Here is a 13,472-nt window from a genome sequence, read left to right as displayed (position 1 = left end):
AACTTTTGAAAGAAAGAAATTAAGAAGAGGTTGAGGGGAATAAAGTAACTAGTAAAATGTGATCACAGGAAAAGTTAAAAAGTATTCAGATATTTTATAGATTAAAAAAATTAAATGGAATTCTCAGAGAGCTAATTTTAGAATTATTTATTAATTAAGTGAATTCCAAATTGGTGTCAACACCTTAGAAATCAGGGTCATGAAGTCAGAGAATGACTTCATTCACATATCTAGTTACAGCTGTAATTTAGAAAATTGTTTAATATGGCTACACTTAGTTGAAATTTAAGAAGCTAGGTCTACAGTTTTTGTTCATGTTGCTGAAATCAGTGTGCTCTTAAAATCAATAAGAAATTGATGACAAGTGGATATGGTAAGTGAGAGGCATAGAGAACCACACAGTGATTGGCACTGCTCACGTCAGGTATGAACAGAACCCTGTGCCTACAAGTCAGGATACCTCCAGGAAGCTTATGATGGCTTCTTAGGAAATGAAAAGGCCTTTTTTTTTTTTTTTTTTCTCTTTATGAAAGCTTAGTAAGCTCATTGACTATTACTAATTTGCATTCATTTCCTACTAGCTAGCAAACATCTAAAATTGCCCAGTGATTCCTAGACTATATAAAAGCAAGAATTCATTTGTAGCCAAAGGAAGGCATCCCATTTTAGTAGTGTTAGAAGCAAATTTGAAGATGTGAGGCAGGAAAATAAGCATATATCAAAGTTTCTAATGAAATGGTTTCATTTTAAACTAATGTTTAAAAATGAGAAATGAAGGGGCACCTGGGTGGCTCAGTCAGTTAAGCATCTGCTTGGGCTCGGGTCATGATCTCAGGGTTCTGGGATCCAGCCCTGCATGGGGCTCCCTGCTCAGCAGGGAGTCTGCTTCTCCCTCTTCCTCTGTGTCTTCTCCCGCTCATGCTTGCTCTCTCTCTCTCTCTCTCTCAAAGAAACAGATAAAATCTGGGATCCCTGGGTGGTGCAGTGGTTTGGCACCTGCCTTTGGCCCAGGGCGCGATCCTGGAGACCCAGGATCGAATCCCACGTCGGGCTCCCGGTGCGTGGAGCCTGCTTCTCCCTCTGCCTATGTCTCTGCCTCTCTCTCTCTCTGTGACTATCATAAAAAAAAAAATAAAAAAAAAGAAACAGATAAAATCTTTTATAAGGAATAGAAAAATGAAATTTTTGTAAAATTAAGACAGGTACTTCAAATTATTTTTCTTTTAAACGTGTTTTTTTTTTTAAGAAATCTATTTAATTTTTAAAAACATATGCCATACATAATGGAGCCACAAGAAAGCTAAGCATTTTAGAGCAAGTAAATTTTTATTCAGGCCTGTGTTTTTAATAGTCTAATTGTTTTATTATTTTGCCATTTCTAGGAACAAGATATCTAATACATAGATTAAAAATATAGTAATGCAAAGAGCATAGTATTTGTACTTCTTTGTATAGAATATTTCAAAGTAAGAAAAAGAGAGATTTGCTAAGTTTGTATGGTCTCTTATTTCTTTTTTAACTCCTTGCAGGCCCTGGAAAGTGAATTTGTTTCTTGCCAACTGCATCAGTGGATTGACCTTATATTTGGCTACAAACAGCGAGGACCAGAAGCAGTCCGTGCTCTGAATGTTTTTCATTACTTAACCTATGAGGGCTCTGTCAACCTGGATAGTATCACTGATCCTGTGCTCAGGGAGGTAGGTGTTAAGTCCCATATTATTCCAAAAATTTCTGTCATCTCTGAGACACAAATTTGGCTTTCCATCTCTTTCTGTATAAATTTCTTTTCAGCATAAATTTTTATAAAACATGAATCTCAGGTTTTTAACAAATGTTGGAAAATGAATGTTGTATCTCAAAACCAAGTAATGAGACCACTGTGTTCTTTTTTGAATTGTAGACACAGATAATGCACTTCAGTATCCTTCATTTACTTGTTTTATTTCAGCATCTTCATTAAAATGCTTAATGCCCTGTGTGTGTTATTAATGAAAACCTAGTTGAATATTTGAATAAGAATCATTCACATTAAAATAAGCTGCCAGTATGTATTTTCTTAATAAATGCAAAATTACAGACTTCTAGACAGAATGCTCAAAAAAAAGCATTGATAAAATAGTTGAGCATATAGTATTTTATTCCAGAATGTTCTCCAAAACACATCAATGAAATAGATGAGTGTAGAGTATTTTTATTCCTGTACATTCTTATCCTGAAAGTTTATAGCTAACAGTTGGGAATTAGGTGCTCTAGTATGTGCATAAGTATTTTTAGTGAAAGTATTCATATAAAATATTATTTAAATCACCTCCACACTGCACAAAATGACTTCAGATAGGTGAAAGAGTAAAGGAGCAACAGCTGCTGGGTGAGCGTTGCTGCCAGGAAGCCACATCCCAGCCTCCATTCCGCCCAATAGTGGCCATCTGCTGTGTGCAAAACAAGCAATCATGGCTACATTTCCCATCAGTGGAATGCTTGTTTTATTTTTTTACTTTTAATTTTAGAGGTGGAAAACTTGTAGATTTGGGAAATAGAGCTCTCTAAGAAAAATTTGCTTCCATAAAGCTATTTCTTACATACCTCTACCAAAACTGGCTCCATTTGTATGGCTTCAAGCAGAGAAGAGGAGAGGGAAGAGGCTCGTGATTGGTGCTCTTGGACCCTTAGGGCTAAATATTCAGAGAACACATTGTAAAAATGTTATTAGGTAAAGGGTTATATCACATTGTATGTGGGAAGAAATGAATTAGTGCTTGAAGGTGGGAGAAGGGAATAAAGACAGAGAATGAATGAGTGAGAGAAGCCAGATATTAGGAAATTCTGTGGTGAAAGAAGGGGATTTTCTCTGCAAACCATTATACTCCCCTGATTTCTTACTCCCTGTAATCAAATTATTTTATAGGAGGTAATTCTGAGCTTACTTATTTTTTCACATTACATCTTTGCCCAGTTCTGTAAACACCTTAAAAATTATATTCTTCTTTTAGAACCAATACCTGTAGAATCAGAAAAATATAATTGGAGTAGTGTATCCTTTTATTCCAAGACCATCTCCAAGTTGATTTTTTATTTTTAAATGCCATAAACCTTTTTCCTCCTGAATTATCTTATCATACATTTTATCCATTATAGAGATCTGTCCAAGTTAATCCTGTCGGGCAAAATAAACTATTTTAAGCATATTGAATGTAAGAAAAGTGCATGACAGCATTAAAATTGACAGAAAAATAGCAGATTTTTCATATTTAAATGAGAGTAAAAAAAAGAGAGAGTAAGTAAAATGATAAGTGGGAATAAAAAATGGAATTAGAATTGTAACTTTATGTGGATATAGTATTTATTATTTGAATTCTATAAAAATACCAGCTTCTATTAAAAAATCACACTGTTGCTTTGGACAGTATGTGTGTGGAGGGACTATGTATGGGCCTTAATCATCAAATTATAGGACTTTCCTGACCCAAAAACTCTGACATCAGTTCTCAAGAATACTTGCTAAGGGAGCACATACCTAGAACACTGTTACCTTCCTTCTCCCAGCCAGCAGAGGCCCAACCATACACCAGCAGAGAGAGAGAAATTTGCTCTGACCCTGTGGACTTGCATCCACTCAAGACTGCTCAGGAAGATACTTTATCTCCTTAAGACCACTAAGGGAACTGCTTATTATGTCGTAGCCATAGCAGATTAATGGATATCAAGGGCTATGAGTTAGCTGTTCTCCTCACTCCCCACCCCTATCTCCTCTATTCCACAAAACCTAATATAATCCCAAAAATGTACTACAGTATCGTTTAAGAACCTGCAACAGATGAGAACCCCCCTAAAATCTGTGAGTTCTTCGTGAACTGTCTAATGCTGGCCAAGACTTGATCTCCCTCTTCAATTGCTGTCTTCACAAAGGAGGAATAATACATGACAATGTTTGCCAACCTGAAAAGTGCTTAGCATCTATGGTCACCCAAAGAACTCTGTAGCTAAGGGGAATGAAGTGCAGTATATTCGTTATTTGGTAGCCATTTATATCCCCTTACATATACATTTCCCTTGTGAGGAGGGCCCTCTGGGAGGCACCACATCTTTTATGAAAACATCAATGTTGAGATACCAGCAGTCTGCACCATGATACCATGCCTTGAGAAAGTTAATACCTACCTAAATGGTTGGACATAAACTCTTGGGAAAGGCAGTGTTCAAAACATTAACCCTCTTACCAGTTTGGTGCATTTCTTTTATTCAATAACGTTTGTCTTTGTATTTTTTAAATACTACATTACATTTCACATAAATAAAACCAAAGGAAGGCTGTGGTTATCTTATACTAAAGTCCAACTGGCCTAAGGGAGATAATTTTTTTGATGCTTAAATTAAACATGGATTTAGGGGATGCCTGGGTGGCTCCATGGTTTAGCGCCTGCTTTCTGCCCAGGGCATGATCCTGGAGACCTGGGATCGAGTCCCACATCGGACTCCCTGCAGGGAACCTGCTTCTCCCTCTGCCTGTGTCTCTGCCTCTCTCTCTCTCTCTCTGTCTCTCATGAATAAATAAATAAAATCTTTTTTTAAAAATTTTTTTAAAAATAAACACTGATTTAAACAATAAATATTTAATATATGAATATTGATATATATCCCTTTTGTAAAATCTGTCTATCTATCTATATATATAAACACAACACATATCCCACAATCTGCCTATAACTTTGAATTTTGAAAGTTAGTGCTAAAATTTGAGAAATGGCTTAAGGTTATTGATTCATTCTTCCTTGACAGGTGAAATCATGAAGCAGCACTAACCACAGCAATTATGGCATTAAAATGTCAAGAAATTAGAGGTCAGAATAACAGATAATTTTCTTCTCTATGTCAGATTTAAAATTGACATTCTTTGACAGCTTAGGATCTTTGCCTGAGAAAAATATGACAGCTTAACTTATTTTATACTTGTAAAGCAGTAACTGATAATAAACTTTATCATGACAGCCTCTGGGCAGAAACATGACAGAACAGTTCTGGTACAAAGCTCTTCTTAATATGTAAACACTAGATCTGTTGGATATTAGATATTATTTAAGTTGTCTTAAGTCTTGGCTTATATCATAATCTTCTAGACACATTATTTCATAGATGAGCTCAACTGACTATTTGAACAGTAATTTTAAGCCTAGTAATGAATATTCTTTCTTACCATTTTTACATATTAATAAAAATGATGTGATTTGCTTTGTTTTTTTACTTACCAAATGATGGCTGAGAAACTCCATCCTCTGACCTGCTGAGGAAATAGAATATTCTAGTTGGTAATTATCTGGTCCCATGGTATTCTAACTCCTGTCCACTCAAGTGTAGTCCATAATCCAACAGTATCCCCATCACCTGGGAACTTGTGAGAACTTCAGATTCTCAGGCCTTCCCAACTTACTAAATCAGAACATGCACTTAAGGAGATTCCCAGTGACTTGTCTGAGCCATTGAAGTTTAAGAAGCACTGTCTACTAAAGGCATATAAAAGATCTGGAAAGCTTTTCTCCAGTTCCTGTAAAGGTAGAGAGAATTGTGTGATGAACTGCCATGTACCTCTCACCTAGTTTCAGATTTTTAACTCTAATTTCTACTATATCCCCAACCCCTCAACTATTCTCAAACACACCTACCCTATTCATCTAACCCTGTCTAACTCCCTATCCACTGTCCCATTTCCCATCCCATGGGCATCTCAGGACATCCAGGCATTAGAGTTCAAGGCAGGTTTATTTTGAAAAACAAAAACGGAAAAAAAAAAAAAAAGAAAAACAAAAACGAAAACCTTTCCAGGCATTTCACATACATCCCCATACATTATCCATACATTAATGGTTAAAAACCATTAATCTAGGCTCTTATTAAATGATTTTTCCAAAGACACAATCTATGTAGCATCCAAGTCAGATTTAGGTGAGGTCTTCTGGTTCTCAAGTCAGGGTTACTTTAGTCCCATTACATTCTAGGAATTTATAAAGAACAGTATTTACTAATACATACTAGTTTTAGGGATGACATTCTTCTTACTTTCAAAATGATTCTTAAAAATGAGGGACACCTGATGTGTATTCCCATTTTACTAATTTAACTTGTAAGGTTTTTCTATTTTGTTTGTACTTTTGAATTTCTTAAAACTCTTGACTCTGTAAAACTTCCAGGAATTATACAGGAAATTTTAAGATGGCTCTGAGAAATCTTTCTCAGTACTGTGCCTGGGTGGCTCAGTTGATTAAGCATCTGACTCTTGATTTCAGCTCAGGTCATGATCACAGGGTTGTATGATCCAGGCACGTGTCAGGCTCAGCGCTGGTTGTGGAGTCTGGTTAAGATTCTCTCTCTCTTTCTGACCCTCCACTCACTTGGTTAGTTAGTTGGTTAGTAGAGATTACAAATTAAATGTCACAGATTTTTTTTTCTTTACTATACTCTTATAATGAGTGAAAAACATTTCATTCTAAAACTGTTCTAAAATTGATCACTCTTAGAATCATGGATATAATTACTCAAACCTATCTGCCTTAAAGTATGATTATATGGCATGCAGTAGGCAATAAAAGATGATAGAAAGTTGGGAACCAGATAATAGGTTTTATCATAGCCGGTCATTACAATTTGAGTAATATTAAGTGAGTCACTTAACTTTTATATACCCTGGTACATAAAATGATAACAGAATTGATACCTAACTCATAGATCTGATTTGAGAAACATGTGATAAAAGATGGGAAGGTACTTTGTAAACCATAAAGCACTACACAGACATTGGTTATTATTATCGAAGAGCATAATTAAATGAAGTATCTTGGAAGAACTTTTGTTTTAATAATTCATTTCTCTACATCACATGTACATATGATGTATACACATACCATATGTACATGATATATACACATACCATATATACATCATATGTACAGTCAACACTGCCAAACTGAAAAAGGACTTAAACGATTTCTCTTCCACAGTGAGAGGTATCAACACAAGCCTAACATAAAAGGCTGTTTTTCTGTGCAAACTATTAGAACATTTGGGCCATGCAGGGCAGCCCTGGTGGCACAGCGGTTTGGTGCCGCCTGCAGCCTGGGGTGTGATCCTGGAGACCCAGGATCGAGTCCCACATCGGGCTCCCTGCGTGGAGCCTGCTTCTCCCTCTGTCTGTGTCTCTGCCCCTCTCTCTCTGTGTGTCTATGAATAAATAAATAAATAAATTTTTTTTTTAAAAAGAACATTTGGGCCATGCAATATTTATTTATTTGTGCATATATACACATTCATCTATGCTGGAAATACTAAAACAGTAAATACTAAATTATAATACTGCAAAAGTGTAGTATTTTTTTAAAAACATTTTATTTATCCATGAGAGACACAGAGAGAGGCAGAGACATAGACAGAGAGAGAAGCATGCTCCCCATGGGGAGCCCAGTGTGGCACTCGATCCCAGGACCCCAGCATCTAACCCTGAGCTGAAGGCAGCCGCTCAACTACTGAGCCACCCAGGTATCCCCAAAAGTGTGGTATTTGTAGTCTGCTTTTTTTTACTAATATTTCTTGGTATTCTTAGATTGTATTTTCTTCACTTATCTCTTTCTTTGATATGACAGGGATACCAAAACATTTCTTTGGATCTGCTATAGTGAGAATATGCCCAAAAGAAGTAGAATAAATTCCTTCAGTTTTCACTTTATTTATTTATTATTTTTTTTTTTTTTTTTGCTGAACCATTCCTGCTACTACAGAAACCTGACATGATAAGGCTGTCAAGAGCCAACAAGACAGATGTGTCTTTATCCAAAACAGCTGCAATGCTGGCTTTCCTAAAAGATGAACTCATAAAATTTATAAGGAAAAAATTAACCCACTTTTCCTCCTGATGGTGTAAATGAAGGTGTTTGTAGTGACAGCAATGATGGCCTTTGGTCATTGCTTATTCTTTCTGTGAGTTTATTATCCCATGTCTTTTCCTTCCCCCATTTCTGACTCATTTCTTCTATCTGACAAGACATACCAACGCCCCACTTGTGGATTGCTTGAGTAGGTTGTAGCACACTGTTGTCCATTTACAAGGGCCATGATGCCTAATTGTCTTCATATGGGAAATGTTCAGGGTTTTTCTCCTGGGCATTTATTCTGAGACATGAATTGCAACAAATGATCAACAAAATGGCTGATAAAGATTTCTTAAAACCATTTTAACGTTTAAAATGTTAGCAAATTCAAAAGCTGAATTAAAATTGAAAGGAAAATACTAAAAGAGAAAGAAAACCCCTACATTTGAAATTATGGGAGTGGAAACACACATTAGGTTTTCTTTTAAGCTTAAAGAATCATTTGGGGAGCAAGAAGAATATTATGATCCCTAAAACTAACAAGAGTATAGATTAAGCTGTGTCTGTGATGTGTTCCTCATCTCCAGCGATAAGGCTTGCATTGCAAAGAATCAGTGAATGAAGTTTCTATATAGAAATTAGTATCAAGAAAATTAATGACACACATTTAATTTTGATTAGTGAATAAATCTTTAATTTAGGTTTATCTTTTCTCCCTATAATTACTGCAGTCCTTAGCTGGTCCATGGTCATCAATCGTCCACTAGAAAAGCATAAATAATGCAGCTAGTCAAAGTGGAATGTGTGTCATTTATGTGAGATGTGTTTTTTCTCGTCTTTGTGTTATTTTTATTGCATACTGTTGAGAAGTGCTAATTATTGATTTTCAGAAATTAACAGCACATGCTTTCACAAGCCTCCAAAGTCATATTTTACACAAGGAAGAAGGGTGAAAATTGCAGCCTGCTGTTTGTAGTAGAAATAGCTAGAAGGGATTTCCTTATCTTCTGTTAACATAGATTTCAGTTATATTACACAGTTGTTACCTTAGCATAAATTAACAATTATTCAAAACATATTGCATGCTTCAATTTGTTGAAGTAGATATTACTCAATCTAAATACCTAAGCATTTCAGTTAGATGTGAAGAGCTCATTTTTAAAGGTTTTAAACATATTGATAATGAACCTATTTAAAGCCATTTGAAATCTCAATATAGTATATATAGATTACTGTTTCCCATTTATGTCAAAATCAAAGAAGATCACTTTGTTCTGCCAAATACATGCAATACTATTTTTAATTTGAATTTAGCCTAATAAAAGTGTATGATTTCTTTTTTGTAATGTTTATACCACCACCTGATAAACCTTTGTCTTGATGTCATTCCATTTCCAAGCAAATCTTTTCAGCTTTTGTTATTTTCATTATTTTCTTTCCAAGATCAGACACTCCAAGTGAACTTATTTTGTATGGTGATAAAAGGTCATCACCAATACTACTACTTGTCTCTCATTCCTCCTCCACCACCACCTTCCCCCAACTTCATGGCCTGAATCAATGAGCATAGAGTTTGTTTTATATAAATTTATTCAACCAGGAAGAATTTGGCAGGGACATTGTACTGATTCTTCTCACATTTCATTAAGCATTTCTGGGTTGACTCCTTTACCTACACGCTATGTAATGATCAACCCAAAGTGAGCAAAGAACAAAAAACCTGAAGAGTTCTTAAGACATCATCTGCTAGGGCGCCTAGGTGGCTCAATTGGTTAAGTGACTGACTCTTGGTTTTGGCACAGGTCATGATCTTAGGATCCTGAGACTGAGCCCCACCTCAGGCTCATGGAGTCTGCTTGAAATCCTCTCCCTCTCCCCCTGCTTGTGCTCACTCACTCTCTCTCTAAAAATAAATAAATGTATATTTTTTAAGAGATTATCTGCTAAAACTCTTGCTTCCAGGTAGTTAATCCAGAAAATAGTGTTTTGGTTCTCTTCTTAAGGATTGATGAGCATAGATTGCAAAGAGACTCTGTGGCCTCCCCCTCAAAAGGCTTATGATAATATTTATCCCCAAAATATTTTAAATCTTCAATAAAAATGTCTCTTACTTGTATATAATCATATTTTGGTCAGTCTTACTTGAGAATGAAGCAAAAATTAACCATCATTTCTCTTATATACCTGAATATCAATTCTGTTTGTATCTGTCACAGCACATTACCCTCTCAAAGGAATAATGAAGGCTCCAGAAAAGATATACAAATGGCCGACAAGCACATGGAAAGATTCTTAACATCATAGTTGTTAAGGAAATGCAAATCAAAAACACAATTGTATACCACCTCACACCTGTTAGGTTACCTACTATCAATCCAACAAACAGAAAATAGCAAGTGTTGATGAGGATGTGGAGAAATTAGAAGCCTTATGTGCTGTGGTGGGAATGCAAAGTGTCTTCTCTGGAAGACCGGATGGAGGTCCTTGAAAAATTAAAAATAAGGCTGCCATATGATCTAGCAGTTCTACTTTGGTAGATTTCAAAAGAACTAAAGGCAAGATTTTGAAGAAATATTTGTGCACCCATGCTCATAGCAGCATTATTCACAATACGCAAAGGGTAGAAGCAACCCGTGTCCATCAGCAGATTAATGGATCCATAAAATGTGGTACATGCACATGTACATGCCATAGAATGTTATGCAGCATTAAGAAGGAAGGAACTTCTGGCATTTGCTACAACAAAAATGAACCTTGACGACCTTATGCTAAGTGAAATAAGCCAGTCAGAAAACAAATACTATATGATTCCACTTATATGAGGTACCTGGAATAGTCAAAATCATAGGGACAGAAAGTAGAAGGTTGATTTCCAGAGGATGGGGAGAATAAGTAAATGGGGAGCTGTTAATGGGTAACAGTTTTGCAAGATTAAAAAGAGTTGTAGAGACTGGTCGTAGAACATTATGAATGTACATAACACTCCTGAACTGTACACTTGGAAAATTGTTAAGGTGGTAAATTTATGTTCTGTGTATTTTTACCATAATTTTTTAACAATGTGATTGGTAATAGGACGTTTAATAATGATCCTCTTTACAAAGATATGGGCAGGATAAAGTGGATGAACAAGGGAAAGTGAAGCATCTGCAGATTAAGATCTAGGTACCACCCCAAGGCCTACACAGAGAAGGGGCCATTACTGGAAACTGCCAGCATAAGTAACCCTGGGAAAGCAGTCACCCAACAGGAGCTGTGGCCTTAGATAGAAGACTGCAGCACAGCCACTGCTGACCTGGGACCTGGCAGGGAAGGATCATACAATAAGTTTTATCTCCCTTTCCCATCTCCTGTTCTGAGCTCTCATTGGCCGAAAAGAGTGGGAAGGTAGGGAACAAGAGAGTACCAGTGATGCAGTCTCTGGAAGATGATCCAGCTCACTCTGTATTCCCCCTGAGTTAGTCACGACTTTAGGCAAATTTATTGAAGACATCCAGGGTAGAACAGCCACTACCTGCCACATTAAAATGCATGTACTTTTCCCACCTGGGTAGACTTATATTTATTTTTAAATATAAAAATTAAGTGAGCCTGCCACCAGTGGCCCTGACCTAATGTGAAGAAAAACTGTTCTGGACAAAGCAGTTTTTCTCCAAAGGACACGGTGCTTGCTTTTCACATTAACTGTTCGCATTTATTTGTTAAGTCAGATATGGAATGTCATCATTACAACTCATCAGTCTGAGGAGGAAATCAGAGTCAGCAAGAGGATAATTCTCCTTTTTATTTTTATTTTTTTTTTAGCTTTATACTAAAAGAATAAAACCAAGCACTGAGGCAGGCAAATGAATAAATCAAAATCCTCTCCCTCAATATGGTCTAACATAGTCTGATAGTTACAACCAATGTGGTTCTTTTTTACTTGAGTTATTAAGTATTTGCTTGAATATTCTAATAATTCTGCTCATATAGACTTAGCCTTAATGCAGCTGACTGTTAAGAGGAAACATGTTTGTTCTTCTATTGTGTAGTTTCTATGAAAAACTAGAAGCAGTTGAATATAAAATAGCATTTTAATTTTTTATATAGTTTAATGTTTGTAAAGCAAGAAATAAAGTGGAGATATTATTTTCTTGATTTATTTTGCTCCTGTTTTTCTAGCATTAAAAAGTAATGCTTTATATGATCTTGTTTTATTGTAACAATAAACCAAAAGCAAAAGCATATCAGTTAAAATACAGTCTGCTATTAAGTAATCTTTTCTTTTATCATTTCAGACTTCTCAAAATTCCAATTTTTTTTTCCTATTTGGTATAGAATTGGTAGAATTGGAGGTAGAACAGAAAGATAATATAAATCACATGCATATTTTTAATTGTTGAAGTTGTATTTTCTGGTAAAAAAAGAATATCCACTTTCAAGCATTAAAATAAAATCTTACTATAATGAGCTATAAAATAAGATAATATGATCCTAAGGAAATTTTGAGGAAATCCTTTTCTGTGTTCCCAAGGAATCACTTTTGCTATTTTTGTCTTGAATTTTCTGAAAATGATCAATAATTGACTAGTAATTTCAACATAATCTGATAATTGCATTGTGGATAGCACAAGCTATCATATTTTATAAAATGCTGACTCTTCTGGAAAACAACTTTAAAAGATAGCACAGACCAAGCAAAATGGATGAAATCGGTCATTTGACAGCTTCCCGTATGTGCTTTCTCACAGTCTTTCTCGTGGCACTTAGACCTTATGACATTTCATCAGAAAGACAATGCTAAATTACATTTACAAAAAAGACTAGAAGTTGTAAAGATTCCAAAGGAGAGAAATGTATGTGGGTTACATTTACCTATATTGTGGAAAAGACAAGATTAACCAGAATTTTTTATCTCCTGGGTACCAGAGGAGGTGTGTGCTATCTAGCATACACTAGTTATCCAAATAGTAAATACAAGTGGAGGGAGAAAGCATGCTTATTCATCTAAATAGTAATTTCTTTCTTTTAGAGTATTTTGAATTTATTGGTGATTTGAACATCATTCTGAACTATCACTTATCCGTCGCCATATGTAGTTTTACCTCAGCTATGAAATCTTTCATATTAACAGGCATAAGCATAATGCACATAAACCACAGCATATTTACTTCCTCTTCTGAGGATTTCATCCCAGCAATATATCTGTGTTCATAAAGGAGGTAGGATATCGTGGGGGACAGATAAAAGCAACTAAGAAGAGGTACAACAGGTCAAAGGAATAAGGTACATGTCACAGCCATGGCTAATGCATATGGCCCCTTTGTGCAAATTTAAAAAGATGCCCTCATTAAAAGGATGAATAATAAAAGGTGCTCCTTCCTTTGGCATTTGAGGTAGATGCTCTCCCTCATTTGCCCCTCGACTGGGCACCTTTGGGCAGGGCCTAGATGATGCAGCCGTACACCTAGCCCTGACCTTTGAGTAACATAAGACTAGAGAGAGCTTGTTGAAAATAAGTGAGGAAAAAAGGAGAGCTCAATGAAGATGTGGGTAATTTCATAACTCAGTAGGTGGGACCTGGAGGATTTTACAAAACGAGCCTATCAAGAGAATGGGGAGGGGAAAAAAACCAGGAAA

At 35.8% G+C, this 13,472-nt stretch overlaps 1 protein-coding gene across 11 annotated transcripts in view; it reads left to right on the top strand.

Moving 5' to 3' along the window:
* The window catches only part of NBEA (neurobeachin), a 668,634-nt gene that overhangs the window by 621,851 nt on the left and 33,311 nt on the right, over positions 1-13,472 (top strand). For all 11 annotated transcript variants that reach the window (XM_077868099.1, XM_077868094.1, XM_077868093.1 and 8 more), the window contains one exon: positions 1,530-1,697. In XM_077868099.1, the coding sequence (XP_077724225.1) occupies positions 1,530-1,697 (168 nt within the window). The remainder of the gene's footprint in view (positions 1-1,529; positions 1,698-13,472) is intronic.

The sequence above is a fragment of the Canis aureus genome, chromosome 24, assembly GCF_053574225.1.
Source record: "Canis aureus isolate CA01 chromosome 24, VMU_Caureus_v.1.0, whole genome shotgun sequence".
In the NCBI taxonomy this organism is placed as follows: Eukaryota; Metazoa; Chordata; class Mammalia; order Carnivora; family Canidae; genus Canis; species Canis aureus.
The sequence above is the reverse complement of the archived record's forward strand: the minus strand, read 5'-3'. Positions and strand labels throughout refer to the sequence as shown.